Source organism: Coloeus monedula (assembly GCF_965178545.1).
Source record: "Coloeus monedula genome assembly, chromosome: 2".
Taxonomy (NCBI): domain Eukaryota; kingdom Metazoa; phylum Chordata; class Aves; order Passeriformes; family Corvidae; genus Coloeus; species Coloeus monedula.
Window position 1 is genome coordinate 64678608 of NC_138782.1, and position 17058 is coordinate 64695665.

General features: G+C 38.3%; 1 protein-coding gene across 3 annotated transcripts in view; it reads right to left on the reverse strand.

Moving 5' to 3' along the window:
* The window catches only part of L3MBTL3 (L3MBTL histone methyl-lysine binding protein 3), a 75501-nt gene that overhangs the window by 47722 nt on the left and 10721 nt on the right, over nucleotides 1-17058 (reverse strand). For all 3 annotated transcript variants that reach the window (XM_082300102.1, XM_082300104.1, XM_082300103.1), the window contains exons 3-7: nucleotides 7253-7364; nucleotides 4921-5080; nucleotides 3789-3927; nucleotides 2384-2468; nucleotides 133-224 (exon numbers count right to left, since the gene is read on the reverse strand). In XM_082300102.1, the coding sequence (XP_082156228.1) occupies nucleotides 133-224; nucleotides 2384-2468; nucleotides 3789-3927; nucleotides 4921-5080; nucleotides 7253-7364 (588 nt within the window). The remainder of the gene's footprint in view (nucleotides 1-132; nucleotides 225-2383; nucleotides 2469-3788; nucleotides 3928-4920; nucleotides 5081-7252; nucleotides 7365-17058) is intronic.

Consider the following 17058-nt stretch of genomic DNA (forward strand, 5'->3'; position numbering starts at 1 on the left):
CACAGCATTATTTTCATCATGCAGGTTTTCCCCCGGAAAAGTGTAAAATCTTCAAACTATTTTTGTGTATTGATTTCCCAGGAATTTAATGATCTTAGGTGGTTGACTGACTTAAATTTCAGAAGGTCATACCTCTTTAAAAAGCTTAGTAGGTACTGCAATGGCCCTTTCTTCCTCCAGATAGGATGCCCAACACCATGCTTGCCTTCCTTTAGAGGGTACAGCTATGAAGAAGCATAAAACAGTGAAATAATTCTGTAACTGTTAACGTCTCAAGAAAAAAAACCCCATAACGTTTTGAAGTTTATAATATCCTTAAATTTACATTTTATGAAATGCACTTATGGTGTTGCTCAGAACTTATTTCAGAAAAAGGAGAAGCCCTGTAGGCTCAAATGCATCAGGAACATGAAGGTTCCTGGTTTGTCCAGAAACATTTACAGCAGTTCAAACCTGGATTAGTAACAAGATAAAGCTCCTTCAGAAGCTTACAAGAACAACTTACAAAGTCTTGTTCCAACCCATTTTTCCTTACTGCTCCTAAGAAGCATTAAGATATACAATTTGCAGATGTATAAAAAGATGAGTTCAAATCACAAAATAGCTCAGTATTTTAAGGGGTTTCTTCTTCCCCCATGTAGTTTTAGTGGAAAGCATTTTCAACTGGATACCACTCATAATAGGTTTTTTTAATCACAGTTGAAACACCCTATTCTTTAACAGTACTCAGAATGTTTCTCACCTACTCTATCACTTTGTAGTTTGATGGTTTGGGGTAGAAAGGCAGTGATTTAACAGTATTTTCTCCAAGCCAGCAGAACTGTCACCAGTGCTTTTTTTTCCTCATGATGTCATTAGCATATGACAGAAACCTCCAGTTTCAGGTTTGTTCATGCAGTATGAATACTTGCATAGTAATTGCAATGTTGCTTACAGTCCATCTTAATACTGGCTACAGTCACACAGTTTTTAGGCCTTGAAAATAAGGCACTACCTGCACTAGCAATAGCCAGGAACTTCAAGAACAGATGGTCTGTGAGGCTGGCCCTGTATGTTCCTACTTTCATACACCTCTACTCTGCTCTACTGATCTCCACCTAAAATGCCTCCTCTGCACAAGCAGCTTAGCATTTCAGATCATAAGCTCCCACGGTCAGAAGGATTCATCACAGTCCACACTATGATTCTGGCTTGATCCAGACTGTGGGCTACTCACAGGAAAAATAAATCCCTTAAGTAACAGTCTGGCTTAGCATTTTTATGATTAAAATATGAACCATAACAATAGTGATGCCAAACTCTCCTGAAAAAAGATGATAATGTAACCAAAAGATAATAAATTTCAGAGTCATAGTGATTGCTCAACACTATTAGACCACATTCATTTTATTTGGGACTTACCCAGTTTTTATCTATTCCATTAAAGAAATTAATTGTGCTTGGTTCTGAATACAAATACCAGTTTATTCTTTTATACTGATGTTTTCCCAAATAAAATAAAAAAACCCAACAGAAGAAGTGTGTATGATCATTCTGTCAGTGGGCAGCAGTGATTTTCACAGAGCATCAACTTTGTTCTTGTGTCTCACAAGCTTCTTATCTCTTCAGCCTTAGAAGCAGCTGTAGAAACATATCAGGAGTGATTCTGTCCTGGGAGGGGCATCTTTCATAAATTTTATTGCTCATCTTCAACCAGTAGTTCATCTGCCTAGTGTACATCAAAGCTAATTGGAGTTCTGTGTTGATTAGTGGCCTGGCAACCTCTGCTAATGTCTCCCCATCTAGCGTAAGAAGCACTCTGGAGGGCAAGATGTAGGTCTGTGGTTGGTGTACCACTGAGGTATAATAGCAGCTGATTCTCCAAACCTACCTAAAATTATCTATCATACAAATAGCTTGAAAGGACAGCACTCACTTAAAATATGTTTTATTATGTTGCTTGATGCAGTATATCTCCCTTTGGATTGATTATAACAATTATTCCTAAACAGTTCCATAAATGTGTCTATTTCTAGCACATAATGAAGAGGCAAAATTGATCCCCAAGGAAACAAAAGTAAACTTCCACTGCTGCTTGATACATGTCTTTCAACATCTGGGAACTCAATGGAGCTGATTCCCTCTAATACTGGCACTATTTAGAGGGATGAAAAGAAAAAAACCCTAAAACATAAATTAGTTGCATTTACACTCACTATATCCTCCCCTATGCTGCCTTAAAATTTAATTGCTATAAATGACGCTGGCACTGTTTTTTTACAGTACTGAAAAAAATTCAATAGGGAACACAAAGTCTGTGAAACAATGCTGGCAATTCACAATAAGATATGGATATTACCTAAAGAATTGATGGTTGAGATTTTTATTTCATAATCTAACTTACTTTGTTTCAAAACTGTTATCTCCCCTTTTCTTTTTCTCCTGGCTCTCTGTGAGACTCTCAAGATCCTTCCTTCAGGTTTGTCCTCCTAAATTAGAAAGAGAAAACAAACAAACAAAAAAAAAAGACTACAGTAACCTCACTAGCTTAGAAGTCTAGTATGATAAAACCTGAGATACTGTAGTTTAAACTCCATTTAAATGGCTATTGACCCAGCTCTCTCCTACCTCAAACAAATGCACAGATGTCTAACAGAAGCAAAGTGAGCCATCAGTGACAAAGCACAGCAAACACAGTGAAAATGACAGGCAGAAGGACTCTCACCACTTGGCACTCAGCCAGCCAGCCTTGCCTGACCGAGGGACAGATCATGAAGCCTTCAGCAGACCTCACTGAGACACTGATCAATAACAGTACCTTTGGCATGTTCACGCTTCCAAAATAATTTAAAAGAAAACCTCTCACAGCTTTAGTCTGGTTTTTTTCAAAGGTACTATTGCTTTATTAAATATAAAATGGCACTGATCCTTAAAATTTTTTTTACTGTTTTTGTATTAACAGTCTTGTGAGCACCTGAACAGATGAGCAGAGAAAGTACTCATCTGGGAAGGCAGATGCATGGAGACAAAGAAGGTACCCCCAGACTTTTGCCTAAGATATTGCTATACAGACAGCTGCAAACTCCCCCCTGACAACTCAAGTGTCTTCAGCCTTTTGACAATTCAGTGGCTGCAGAACTCTACCCTTCTCCCTGAAAACTGTGCTACCCCCAGTAGTGTCACAGCTATTGGGAAGAAAACAAATATTATAGGAAAACAAACATTATAGGAAGGTACTATGGTAAGCTTTTTCTAAAATGAAGAAAAAATCAATAAATCCAAAAGGAAAAAAACCCAAAAGATGCCCCAAAGCAAATTACACTGCAACACAAGAGCAAACCAAATTTTTGGTTATGTTTTTCAAAGGCAAATTACACTAAGGAAATCCAAAGTATTCTCTTTTTAACTGTAGTGGAGCTTTCTTTGTAAATAAATTATTGGTCTATAGTTATTTATTCATATGCAGAATGACAAAGTAACAGGTGTTGGGAAATATGTACTCCTGTTTTTCTATGCCTACGACTTGTCAAGTCTAGATTAGCATCATTTTTTCTTTAAGTTCTTTTTATTCCGGTCTTAAAAAAGCAGGGAAGAGTGATAAAAACCAGGTTTTATCAGTTCATTGTCAATAATATTACAATTTACTGCTGAGGCATAATTAACTGGCAAACAAACCAAGTACTTATTGTGGCTCTGACAGAGTGATGAAGTCTCTTCTCTTTGTGGACTGATGGAGCTACTGACATTGCAACACAAGGCAAAACTCCCACCCAAATACTTGCAGGAATGGGTTTATGATGCATACTAACAATTTCATCGGGATTCTCCTTCTTCTCCCCATTATCCCGGGACTCTTCTTTGAGAGGTAATTTTGCTTTTCTTTTCCGAATGCCTTTAGAATCATCTTCTCCATTGCATTCCGTGCTGGGATTCTCCTCCTTTGGTTCTCTATCACAAGAGCAACACAATGACACAAAGCCAGTATTATTTCACTTCTCATATTAATAAAGCAAGTTAAAAAAGCAATGTGTGGGTCCCATAATATTATACCAAACATATTCTTATAAATACTACTGAAAATTAAGTCAGTGAAAAGAATTAATCTGAGAGACACACAATAGCAACTGTAAAAGGAAAACTGTCAGCTTATGCTGAACAAGTTCTACATGTTTTAAACAGTGCATCTTTTTCCATGTACCATCAAGTCTCCTGGAGAAGCAAACTGTGAAATGTTTGGGACTGCAGGGCAGTTTAGAGTGAGGAAGGCAAAGGTAATTGTTAAGTTTGACAAATCCAACTGGAGAAAGCTGGTATGTGACTGTATAAAATGCTAAACAAGAAATCAGAACAGAAAACTGTTGAAGCAATTATCTAAAAATGAAAGAAAATGTACGAAGTCATAAATGTTAAAAACTGCCATATCTAGCGATATACAATACAGAATGGACACACTAACAGAAACATACTTTTATGATGAGATGAAATGCACTAGCTGAAAAAAAAAGAACTGAGAAACTGCAGTATGCTCATGTTTTCACTCACTGTCATCCATAAAACAGCTCTTGCACTTAATTATAATTAACTTACCACCCCAACCATCTCATTACTGATTATCTTAATTCTAATGACTATGAAACAGGGTGGGAGTCTGACACTGATTCATGCATCCCATAGACTGTTTTACTGCTTGCTTCTGACAGCAGAACACAGCACACTCTGAGTAAAAAAGACTGCCTTCAATGTCAGTGTTAGACAAAACCAAATGTTGTTAAGGCATTTACACAAAAAACAGTGAAAGAAAATTATAAACCAATGGTGACACCGCACCTTGTCTGTTTAATACCCCCCTCTGCCCCACCATAAACATTTTATCCCACCACTTCTCTCTTGTGCTGCATTTATGCCAAATTCTTTGTTTCTATGCTTTATTATAGCACCTACTTGTTTTTTACTTGCTGGGCACATTTCTGGCTGCAAAATTTCCCTTCAGGAACAAATTCTTCTATGGTACCATAGCGGTAACAGTTTTCACAGAAAACAAGTCCATCCACTTTTGGAGCTTCCTTCAACCTTGTGGGGATCCCTGTCTTTTCTGAAAAGGCTGCACAACGACAAAAGTTAACTTCACTTAAGTAGAGGAGATACATTCCCAACCATCCTCAGCAGGCCTTGCCAAGCAAACAGAAAAACATAAGCCACACCACTCTTGTCAGAACAAGAACTAGGAGTTAGTGTTTGCATGAAGTCCAGATTGCTGACAAACAAACTGGGTTTTCAAATTGCAACAGGAGAGAGGAGCCCACCGATTCTATGATTCTGTCACTGCTTGACGTGGCTACTCGTGGAAGGACTGAATTTTGCGACAGGCACCACACTGACCACCCACAGAGTTATCACTGCTCAGAATCCATGACCTCATCTCCTGCTGATATGCCTGTATCTAAATTTGGGAGAAAAGGGTTGGGGGCAGTTATCTTTCATTAGGTGAAACTACTTCTGGAAGCAAATCGCTGACTACAGTCTGCAGTCTCCAGCAGCAGTTGCTCAACCAGCCTGAGGTCCACCAAAAGTGAAAAATCACTAAACTTGTAACAAAGCAATCTTTAAATACTAAGTTACTCACTGACCCTAAGCTGCAATTTCCCCACAACAGGCATATAGCCCAGGAGAGGCTATATCCAGGAGAGAATGCAGTTTTTTTCCCTCACAAGCAAGTATGAAGCACTGTCAAGTACTCCAGCCTCTAGAGCAGGTTGTTGTCTTAGTACCTCCCCAAAAGGCAAATTTCAAGTCACAAACTATTTATGTTGCTTAGGCACTGTACTGTCTTTGAAAGCAAAGTCAAATGAACTCATAGCATGCAGGCTATCTCCCCTAAAAGAATATATAATGTATGTTATATTTACACACCAGCATCATAAGTGGTTCAAAACAACTATTTCTTCTCACAACGGACAATTTTAGCAGTGTTTTTACTTTTGGAGAGCACTAAATTAATCAAGGACAGTGTAAGGTAGCAGCAGAATTCCTACTTGATATGTTTATATGTCCATAAATCAAGTTTAATATAGGAGAATCACAATTTTTTTGTTTAGGTTTGCCAGACTGTAGGGGATGCAGTTTCATGCTTTACTGTCAGTAACTGTGATCTCTAAGTCTAAGCAGAGAATCTGTTCTGCTACTACAGTATCACAATTTCGCTACTCTCATCACAGATTTGAAACTTGAATTAACTATCACTGCCTTGCTACAGAACACATTAACTGTGGTCTGAAGCTTCATACCTCAGGGGGAGCCCAAACCACTTTCCCACCAGTGTTAATGCTCCACATGACAATTATGATCTAATAGCAAGGGAGCAGCAAAGGAAAGCTCTCATTGCCTTCACTTCTTGTACTTATAGGGATGATTATGGAACAAAAATTGTGAAGTCTGCTTTTTTAAAGGACTTACAGAATGCATATTTTAAAAGAAAGTTGATAAAATGTAATACCAACAAGGAAAAAAACTAGGAAGTTGTAAATACTTGCAAAACCAGTTGTGATATTCTCTTCCACGCTACTCCATCATTACTGGAGTCAGTGTAAAAAGATCGCAGTAATTTATGACCACATAAACCAACTTTTCTTGAATAAAACAGGTGTTTCTTACTTCAGTATTTTAAATCCAGGAAACACCTTATCTGGTAGGTAGATACTGCAACTCTTAGAATTTTACCATTCCAGATAAACACTAACTGTTACTACACACAGATTTTAATGCTGCAAAAAAGCATAGTTGGCAGGAGCAAGGCATCTGTGTGGGTACACACTACACAGCTAACACTGACATTGGTGGTGGCTGCTGAGCTGACCATATGAAGGCAATTTGCAGTGCACAGTTTGTAAAGTCTGTGGGCAGTCTGGAGAACCAGCTCAACAAAAATGACCTCTACTCTAAAAAAGTCCCAATAATTTAAAGAGTTTTACTATTTTGCAAATTAAATAGAGGAAATATACCAATTCTAAATTTAGAGAAGATTACTCTAAGGAAAAAATTGTGGCTGTAATTGAACTTCAGCTGTTTAACAGTGGAATTATTTCCTTTTAACTTGAAATGAATTTATTTTCATACTGATTTACATCCCAAGAAACGGGTTACTTCATCAGAGATACTCTGTCCATTAAAGCAATAAGTTGTTTTTTTTTTATTTTGGAGGGAAGCTTTAAGGAAAGCTGGTACATTAAAGAAACTACAGTCTACCACAGAAAATGTTTACTGCTTCTTAACTGACCTTCTTGAGCAGTTGGAACCATCCAGGTTGTGGTAGCAGTGGCCTTTTTAACACTTTCCATCTCAGTTTCATCTGTAATTACTTCCAGGGCCCCAAATTCATTGACTCTAAACTGTAAGACAAAACAAATGGAATAGAGCATAGTAAAAATTTACTAGAAGTCTCTTGAAGTATCTTCTACTCAATATAGTTTTTACATGGTGTCCTTGCCACATTGCCTATTTTCTATGTGTTTCTGCTTATCCCCATGGGATTCAAACCAAGCCTTTCTTGTTTCTATCAAGCCAAATGCAAATTCATTTTGATATCTATAAATATTAATTTGCAACAGACACTGATACAGATGCCTCCACATACAGATCAATATCTAACTTACACACATAAAAAAAAATCAGTAACAGAAATTAATGGGAACATCACTTAACCAGATGTTTTTCATTGCCAGCAAAATAACACACTCCAGACACTGACTATTCTTTCTGAGGACAAGGGAGCTGAATGAACATCACATACCAAATGCTTCAGAGTACAGAAATTTCAGCATCCTCTGCAAACACAGTACTTCTCCACTAAAAAGTGCACATAAACAAATATCTCAAGGCAGTTTATGAGGTGTTTAATTACACGCTGAATGTGATATTACTGTCAGCCAGACACAAGGCTCAACAATGCCCCACATGCTGTGCTTACAATGGAGCACCACGAGTTACAGGCATCCTGCTGCCAGAAGAAAAGTTTCTTCACAATGCTGTAGTGATTACAGCACTGCCACATGAAAATAGCTTCTGCTTCCCAGTCACTACGTGGTTTGCAGGCCCAGCTGGTTACAAGGGTTTAGCTCAAGGCAGGGTTTTGTCCCTGATCATCTGCTCCGAACAGGGAAGGGGTGTCTTTGCCACAAAGAACAGGTCGTTATCAGTGTGATGCTCTCACCAACAGCTTTCAACAGGGAAAATTATGCCTGAGAGGGTACTTCAGAACTCCCCAGCATCCACCAGAGAGGATATTCCTTCAAGGCCATAGCATGAAGCCTATTTCTGTTTCTCTGGTCAGGCAACTTTACATTGGGAAAATGGGAAAGGGAATAATTGCCTGGCCCTACACTGACCCTCTCTGTGCCTCCAGAGGCTGATGAACACATCATTCCCCCTTCACTTTGGACCCTGCCATGGTACAGTACTGAAAATAAGCCATTCCGGCTGCAGGCAAAGGTGACCCCCATATACACATACCACAGCAGTGTGCTTTCACTAATACAGTCCTTCCAGCCTTAACATTTGCAAAGAGCCAACAAGTCCTAAGGAATGTGAACAGATAAGAAATAATAAGCTGAGGGGAAGGAAAGGAAGAAGAGGCCCTCACACAATCATATGACATCTGGAGCTAAGATTTTTACTTGTGATCAGCTGTGCTCACAACAGATATGAAAGCATGGACAAACTGCTGATAAATCCATCTGGACTGAAATACCATGAGTTCAACTTTGAAGGGCAACCAAATGCAGTAAACACCACGTGCTGATACTTCAGTTTGTGGAGAGACAGTCATGCTGTTCCACCCAAAGAAAAGCAGTAGAGTTACTATTCAGAATTCTTTTTCAGCTGACTTATGCACTCAGTCTTGTTCCTATTTTGGTTAAGCCCATTTTTGCTCTTGGTGCTTTGCTGCCTCTGCAACAGGTAGATGCTAGAGAGAAAACCCTCCCTGCTTTCAAGAGCTCCAACATTTCAAGAGCTGTCTCACAGCAGGCAAGCTGTGAACATGGGCCAAGACATCTGCAGGTTGCAGCAGCCTACCAGCCAACAGGGCCCAGGGAGGTTACTGACCATCTCTTGGAAACACTCTCCCACACCTTCATACTGTATCAGCAGGAAATCCATGCACCAAAGGTATTTCTGAACAGATACCTAAATACTTGGGATATTTCCGCATGATTCGATCAATGTCCAGCCCTGACACCAGAAACGTGTTCCTCCTCCACTGGGGCCTCCTGTGGAATGCAAGGACATCACCCCAGGTAATGCAGTAACCTGCCAGCCCTTCTGGCTCCAGGGGGCTGACTGATAGGCACCAAACAATGGAAGACAGATGACTGTAGGGAAGGCTGCTCACAGCTACTCTTTCCCTGGAGGCTGTTAACAGCAGCAAGAGCTGAACCCTTATGGAAAAGCTCTTCAACAGTCAGGCCAACCACGCCAAGACAACTTGCCACTGCCTTATCAGGCACAACAGTCCGACTGGGCACAGCCTCACTGACTGGTGTAACTTCACTTTTCACCTGCAGCCTTGCCTTTACCACTCTCAGAGGCTTCCAGCCGCTGTTCTGATGCAAACTTGAATTCATGTCTGCTCTCTCTCCCTATTTCCCCAGCGACACCATCAGCACTAACGTATATGCCGAGCTCTTCATGGCTAACCAGAACAACGCCTCACACCTGGGGAGTCATACTCTGGTTTTAGCTGCGGAGAAAAAGACATGAACAGCTTGTGACAAAGGTTAACTGCTTGAAAACAGGATGAATAGATGTACAAAGCAGCATGTTGCACAAAGTCATCACAGAATAAAAGTTGCCAGAGCAACATGCCAACTAGTGTTTACTGTTGGAAGAATGACAAAAAAGGATCTCAATTAATGGTGGTTTATGTGCCTATGAAAAAATTCAACACATTTGTAAGTCTCTTCTACTTAGAGAGTAGGCAACAGAAAACCTGAAAGTAAAAGTTTCATCATAATATTTCCTCCAAACCAAAATACAGTAAGAGCAGTCCTCCCAGACACTTCCCTAGGTGTCTTGACACTTTGGAATTTCACAGTTGATATAGAGGGAAAGAAACAGTGCCTTTGAGCTAACTTCTGAGGATGGATCCATAGCTTTCTGATAATAAAAATTTGTTTTCAAGTCACAAAACTCCCTAAATAAATACAGAAATTTGCATTGGATGAAGGGATTTCCCTTCAATCTGCCTTCATTGCATCAAACAGTAAAAATCCCCTTGACAGAAACAAAGTCAGGCCATTACCAAGTATTTTACAAATAAACTCTCAAAAAAAGACTGATTTTTGTCACTTCAGTGTTTTAAAGAGAATAAATGATAAGGCTCATTGGGTACAAATTTAATCCACTTGACTTTTGTCAAATGCCCGTTGTCAAAATTTAAGTAACCTCTTAAGATAATTCTGTCCCACACTATAGAACCATTGGTCTTAAAAGACAGCAACAAAGAAGAGAAAGAAACCTCAACAGCTTTCCTGAGAAAATTCACAGCAAGATAAACAGGAATAAATATAACATCTGGATAGAAAATTTAGCTTCCAAAGTTTCATGTAAAGGCAAGCAATGAGGGCAAAAATACACATGTTCTATTAACTGCAATTCTTTTAATGCAAATATATTGTAACTGAGTCGGCAGGATGAGTCCAGCTGCCAGCAGGTAAGTATACAACAAAGAACTTATTCAGCTGCCTTGTCTGCAGTTTCCACAAGGATCAAGGACCGTAGCTTCCTTTTAAACATCATTAGAGATTCCTTCCACTCAGAGCTGAGATACATTTTCATGTTCTTGGGAAATGATGCCCTGATATACTAAAACTTCAGCTTGTATGACTGTTAATTTTATCCCCAGGAACATTTTAATATTCATTCAACAGATAATGAACATAGTGAGGGAAGCCAAGGCTTAAATAAATAATAATCAAACATTATCAATACTTTCTGAACCATTTCTGTCTGTCCACATGCTAAAAATTATTCTCAATAAACATTTTCAAAAAAATTAAAATTGTATGAAAATTTACACAGGACTGGAACAAGTATCATAAGCCACTGATATGAAGCCTTTGTCTATTGCAAGCAATAGTATCACACAAAGTATTTCATAAACGTTTCAGAAGCAGCCAGATATTCTGTTACCAGTGTCTCTAGTGAAAGTCCCTTCCTGAATTTCTTTCTTGGAAAACCTCTTTTTATGTTTTAATTTCCATGTACTCATAGTCAGTTTGTACCCATTTTTTCTTAAGCCACACTGCCATATGTAGTACCCTAACATTTACTCTCTTAGCATATGATAAAGCAAGCAATTATGTACCTCCTCAAACTTGATTTTATTGCACTAAGCACAAGGTTCTTCTGTTCTTACGAAAACCTTCTCCATCTTCCCGTTCAGCCTGTCATTCTTTGCCCACCATGTGCTGTGCTGAACCACAGAAGTCCCAGGGAGCATGACAAAGCATAATACTGAAAGTGGACTGCTGCTGTCTCTCCTCCAGTGGGTTTAGAGCATTTCCATTTCTAATGGAAGTTCTTTGCCTTATCCTGCTGGCTGGAAGATGCTGTAGTTTTATGTAGGGGTAACTGAATGTTAAAAGGGCTTCCGGTTCTCTTTTCCACATTTCATAAAATTACTCTTGAGCATTTGTCTCTATGCATGATGAAAAAATTGCAAACGATGCAAAATGTCTATCATATTGTAGATTAATTCTTATAAAATCAAACCTGTTGGGAACAAACATATAAAACCTAGTTTCAAATTAAGTCCCCACTTTTCATGCGTCCAAGTCAGAGCAACACAGACCAGACTATCAAGGTTTGCTGTTACTTGTGCCTTCTTAATAATGTAGAAGATCTCATCAGTTCCTACAGATATCAGATCAGAATAAAAGTTGCTATCATTTTATATATGGTATAATTATTATTTGGGAGAACTGACAAATAAAAACAAAGAAAAAGGAAGAACAACTGAAGCAAAGGAAAAACAAAAAAGACCAAAACCCCCACATATGTTAATGCACAGCTTTAAAATAAATTAGAAAAATCAGCCAACACTACCATCTACTGGGCAAGATAAGGACAAAGAGTTCTTTGCAATAAAGACAATTGTTGCTGCATTCTGACAGTAACTTCAGCAACAAAACATATCTTGACACCACAGCTGTGATTGTGGACACAGAAGAAACCTGCAAAATTTTTATTATCCAAAACAGAAGTAAATTGAGTAAATGTCCAATGCTCTTTATGCCTATGAAGCAGCTAAGTTTAAAGCAGCAGAATTCAACAGCAGTTTGTCAAGAAGACAGACACCTGCGACTTCAGTGATAGAAGCCAAAGAACTACACTCTGATCTCTGGCTAGCAAAAAGTTATCATTACTCTTGATGTTAATCACCATTTAGTCACAGTGGTTTCAGTGGGACTGCTCAGATAAATCAGAGCTTTTCTGGCATTTTACAGCTCCTCATCTTTTTAAAGTGAAGGAATTATCTGTCACCACTGAATTGTCCAACCACATCCTGCTACACACCAAACTATTTTTTTACATATTACTTAAGTTAAATAAGTTATTAAACACCTGACATTGTCCATTCAACCAGACCCCTCTTCCCTGTGTGTGTGATACACTCTTTACATGCACATATTATTTTTTTCCACAGAACCCCTGCCCCAGGCAAGGGCTGGATAGCATTCAGAAAAATGAGGCAGCTGTTGGTATTTTTATGTTCTTTCTTCAAGCAGTAAAGCCAGTCTTATTTACTCTACATGGTTTGAAAGCAGAATGACTGTTTATTTTCTTTTTTAAAAAACCCCAATGTACAACAAAGAACATGTATCTAAAAAAGCTTTAGGCACTCTAGCAATTTCTGTTACAATGCAGTGCAAAGTAACTCCTAAAACAAAATCTCTGTTCTCAGCCACTTAGAAAAGAAAAAAAACCTCTCTTGGTAGCTCTTCATCCTTCTGAGTACTCTCCTCCCAGCTTATTTTAAAGCAGTCAGTAAGCATGTGACCCCTTACACTTGCCTCATCATTTTGATTCTTTCAGGGATAGAGGATGTTGGGGAAATGTGTTCCTCCCCCGGACAATTCTGCTTCTTCAGTGATGAGAAAGGATCCTGCCTGCACACTGCTACTCTGCAAGTATGGCAAAAGACAAACTTAAGTAGGATCACAGGGTATCTAGAGCTCCCTAAACCATAATCAGCAGAGATTAAATTCCTCACCACGACCAACAGGCAAGGCCAGACCCACTCTCATTGAAATGATCCTGTCAAGCAAGAAAGTAGTCAAGCATTCCACCAATCTTGGATTGATTTTAAGATACTTCAATAACACTGCAATAGGCTAATCCTGAAGTAAAAAAAGCAGAGAGAACAATTTGCATCTAAAAGGAAAGGGTTTTTTTCCAATCTGGGCAGGCACAAGCAGGAAAGAATTGCTATCAAATTATATCCTTCCAAAAATAAAAATAATAGGAGCATTCTCTCATCATTGCTGAACAGAAAGCTTAGGTACCATAGGAACCCAGAGTGCCATCAGAAAACATATACCTTTAGCAAGAGAGACTGACATTTCCCCATACCAATACCTCAGTCTTGTCTGCAGTAATGTTTATCTACTTTATTCTTAGACACTCCTCAGGCTCTTCCAACCCCCCCCCATTCCACTTCAAGTGCTCAAGAATTATCTTAGTATCAGAGGGCTTCCCACTGATTTCTCTACACTGCAAACTCAGTCTACCTTATTATCTCCACTTGAGTACAAAATTGCAGCTAAACAGACTTTCTTAAGGTGACACATAAATCAGCAATAGAGCCAGAAGTCAAGGCCTGCCAAGATGATGCTTATTGATCCAGAAGTTGACTTACAAGGCAACCCTAGCTGTGAAATATTTTGGCCAGAATATTTCTAAATACAAAACACTAATATCTCATGGGAAGCCCAAGCTAGCAACAAATAAAAAATGGCTACCTGCCAAAAATTTGGTTCCAGTGAGTTGCTCAGCGCTGTGCAGGAAGGCTGTGGTAGGAACAAGTGAGGTGCTGAGCATTCCTCTGTGGGATTTACCTGTAATAATCACAAAACTATTCCTTTTCCTTCCTGAAACCCTCTGCCTAGTTGTTCAGAAGTTTAACAGCATCTACAGCTAATGGCCCAGAGATTTTGTGGTAGAATACCACGTGATCACTTAAGGGAAGACTACTATGACTATACATGATGAAACCCAAATAAAGATCCAAACGCAAACCTAAACTCAGCATTTCTTGTCTTTGCAGTTTTAACAATTTTAATAGTGAAACTTCCTTTTCTGGTCTTCTTTTTTCTTACATAAGGTTGACTCATTTTATGACACTGCAAAGTTTTAACCAGAAATCTATAGCAATGAAGCATAGCAAGAGCTAATTAATTACCTTACATTGCAACAGAATAAAGTTAATTTCATATGGAAAGGACCAGGCCACTACACAGATCTGCTGGCGCTCACACATGGTCAGAGGAAAGTGCCTGTCTACCTTGCTGTCTGCTCCCTATGCTACTCCTCACCACATTCTCTGAATGGAATCCATCTTCTCTTTGGAGCAGCACCTTCCCAGCGCCGGCAGTGATTTAACCAGCTTCCAGAAGTTGATGTTTCCCAAAGACACCATTCTCACGGACTCTCCCTGCCTCTCCAGATTCAAAGTACAGCACATGCTGCCATGAGAGAACAGAAACAGCTTTGCACTGAAAAAGCACTACATTAAATTATTGTCTGAGACACTACCGATGTTTCTATAACAATGTGAGGAAAGAAGTTGTTCTTAAATCATGCATTATCACAGGCAAGCTTGAATGTAATTTCAGAACAGGCAGGTGGAAGGATGTACTTTACTGCCTCGTGTTGCTGCACCCCTGCATCCAGAAGCACAGCAATCCAAATCACTGTTATACTCTTTATAGCACTGCTGGAAATACCAAACACCATTGGCCATTACTCCACCATTCAGTTCCACTACTCTAGTTGGCTTCCTACAATATTTGCTGCCCAACTTTATTTACAGGTAAATTTCTTCATCATCAAATTTTAATTCTTTTCCTTTATGTTCAAACACATTTTGCAAGCTGGAAATAACGACCAAAATTCTGTCCACGCAGTATATAACTGCTCACTTTCCAAACACAGCACTAGAAAATGCATTAAGAAGTACTTCATAAACTTCTGTCACTGCAGTAGGAAGTGACTGTAAATTATTACAGCTTTTCCAATTTAATGAGTATATTTAAATCTTGAAGCCATGGTGTTACTGTGTGCACTCAGCATAGAGAGTTAAAAAAAAAAGGAGAAAAAAGAGAAGCATTTCACATTTACATTCACACCATGCAGAGTAACTGGTAAGCACTGATGTTTTTCAGATGAGCATACATTACTTTGCCTGCCACATGAAGGCATTCTGTAATTTGTAAAGTATTTTAAATTCTACTGGAATTCAAGTTTTCTGTTTTATTTAAACATCTTGAAAGAACTAATATACAATGCTAAAATTTTTGTTCACAGTCTTCAGTGCATCATACTGTACAATTTTTAATTCTCCCTATTCCCTGTGTAATTTGAAATTCCAGCATTTTCCACAACTACTCACTACTTATCTGTCACACAGCATGCTCAAAGCAGCATTCAAGGAGTGTTAACTATTTTTGCTGAAGATTTTTAACAAAATCTGTATAGAATGTATTTCCACAGACTTCTTGAACTACAAGTGACAAAACCCTAACAATTAACAGTGCCCAAAATCATAGGAAAAGAACATTCTCAGCATGTTACTGGTATAGAAACAGATACAGGAATAAGACACTGTGGCATGGCTGAGCTTGGTATCTGATTTGGCTCCCTCGTTTTGGTTAGACTGGGAAATGAGTGCTCCCTGGTGCAGCCCATCTCACTGAAGTCTGGTAGGCATGAAACTGCCTACAGGACTTCCTAACAAAAAGAAATAATCTAAATATCTATTCCTGGTTTAGATGTTCTTCTGTATCATAAGAAAAATGTTCAAGAAACATTTTGCTCCACTTACAATAGTGTTTTACCAACTTTTAGTCATTCAGGAACTCATACTCACAAAAATGAAGTGGTTCTAAAAAGAATGGCTGCTCATATATATTTGCCTGGTAATCCCAGGCCAGATATTAATACAGCACATCAGAAAAGACATTTCTTAAAACATGCATATGTTAAAATAGGCATGAAACTTCATTATGCAAGTAGTAAAGACAAGCAAATGGTAGATGCTTTATAAGACTAAAAATAAGGACTTCAAGTAGGTAACTCTCTAAAATGTCTGTATTTAAAAGCAGTATTTCAACATTTTGGCATAGGTTTAGCTTAATGTTAATATGCTCACACAACACAGTTTACCAAATCTGACTGTTCAAAGACAACTTCCCCTAACATTTTGGGAAAAGACTTAATGTGAAAATTTAAGCAATACATTGTCAACAATGGATATTTAAACTACTGCTTATTATTTGTTCTAAAATGCCTCAGACACTCTAATCTATTACCAAGCTGTAAAAATAGAATATTTATATTTGAGTATCTTGCTATTACAGTGTTTTACCAGATTTTTCAAGTGCATTTCAATGCAAATACACAACAATAGTTTGATACTTTTAGTGGAACAAGTCTATTACAATTTTTGAAAGACACATGCAAACTTACAATAAGTAACTGCTATGTAAGGTCATTTTCTTTAGGTTCAGGACACAATAGTAAAGTACTCTGTGATCAGGAGAGTTCAAGTAAATAATCTTAATTAACTCTATTCTGAGAATTCCACAAAGAGCATAACATATCTTCCATGATCACATTTACAGTTTCAAGTGATTAGTCACCTTTTTAACCATCAGTACTTAGAAGCAGTCCTGAAATATGAGTTGTTACAATTATCATAAAAGCTTAAAATCGTTACAATTATCATAAAAGCTTAAATGTCCTTACTATTTTAACAGCTCAAGTTGTTTAGGTATCAGTGAAAACACCTAGTTTCTCACTGAATCT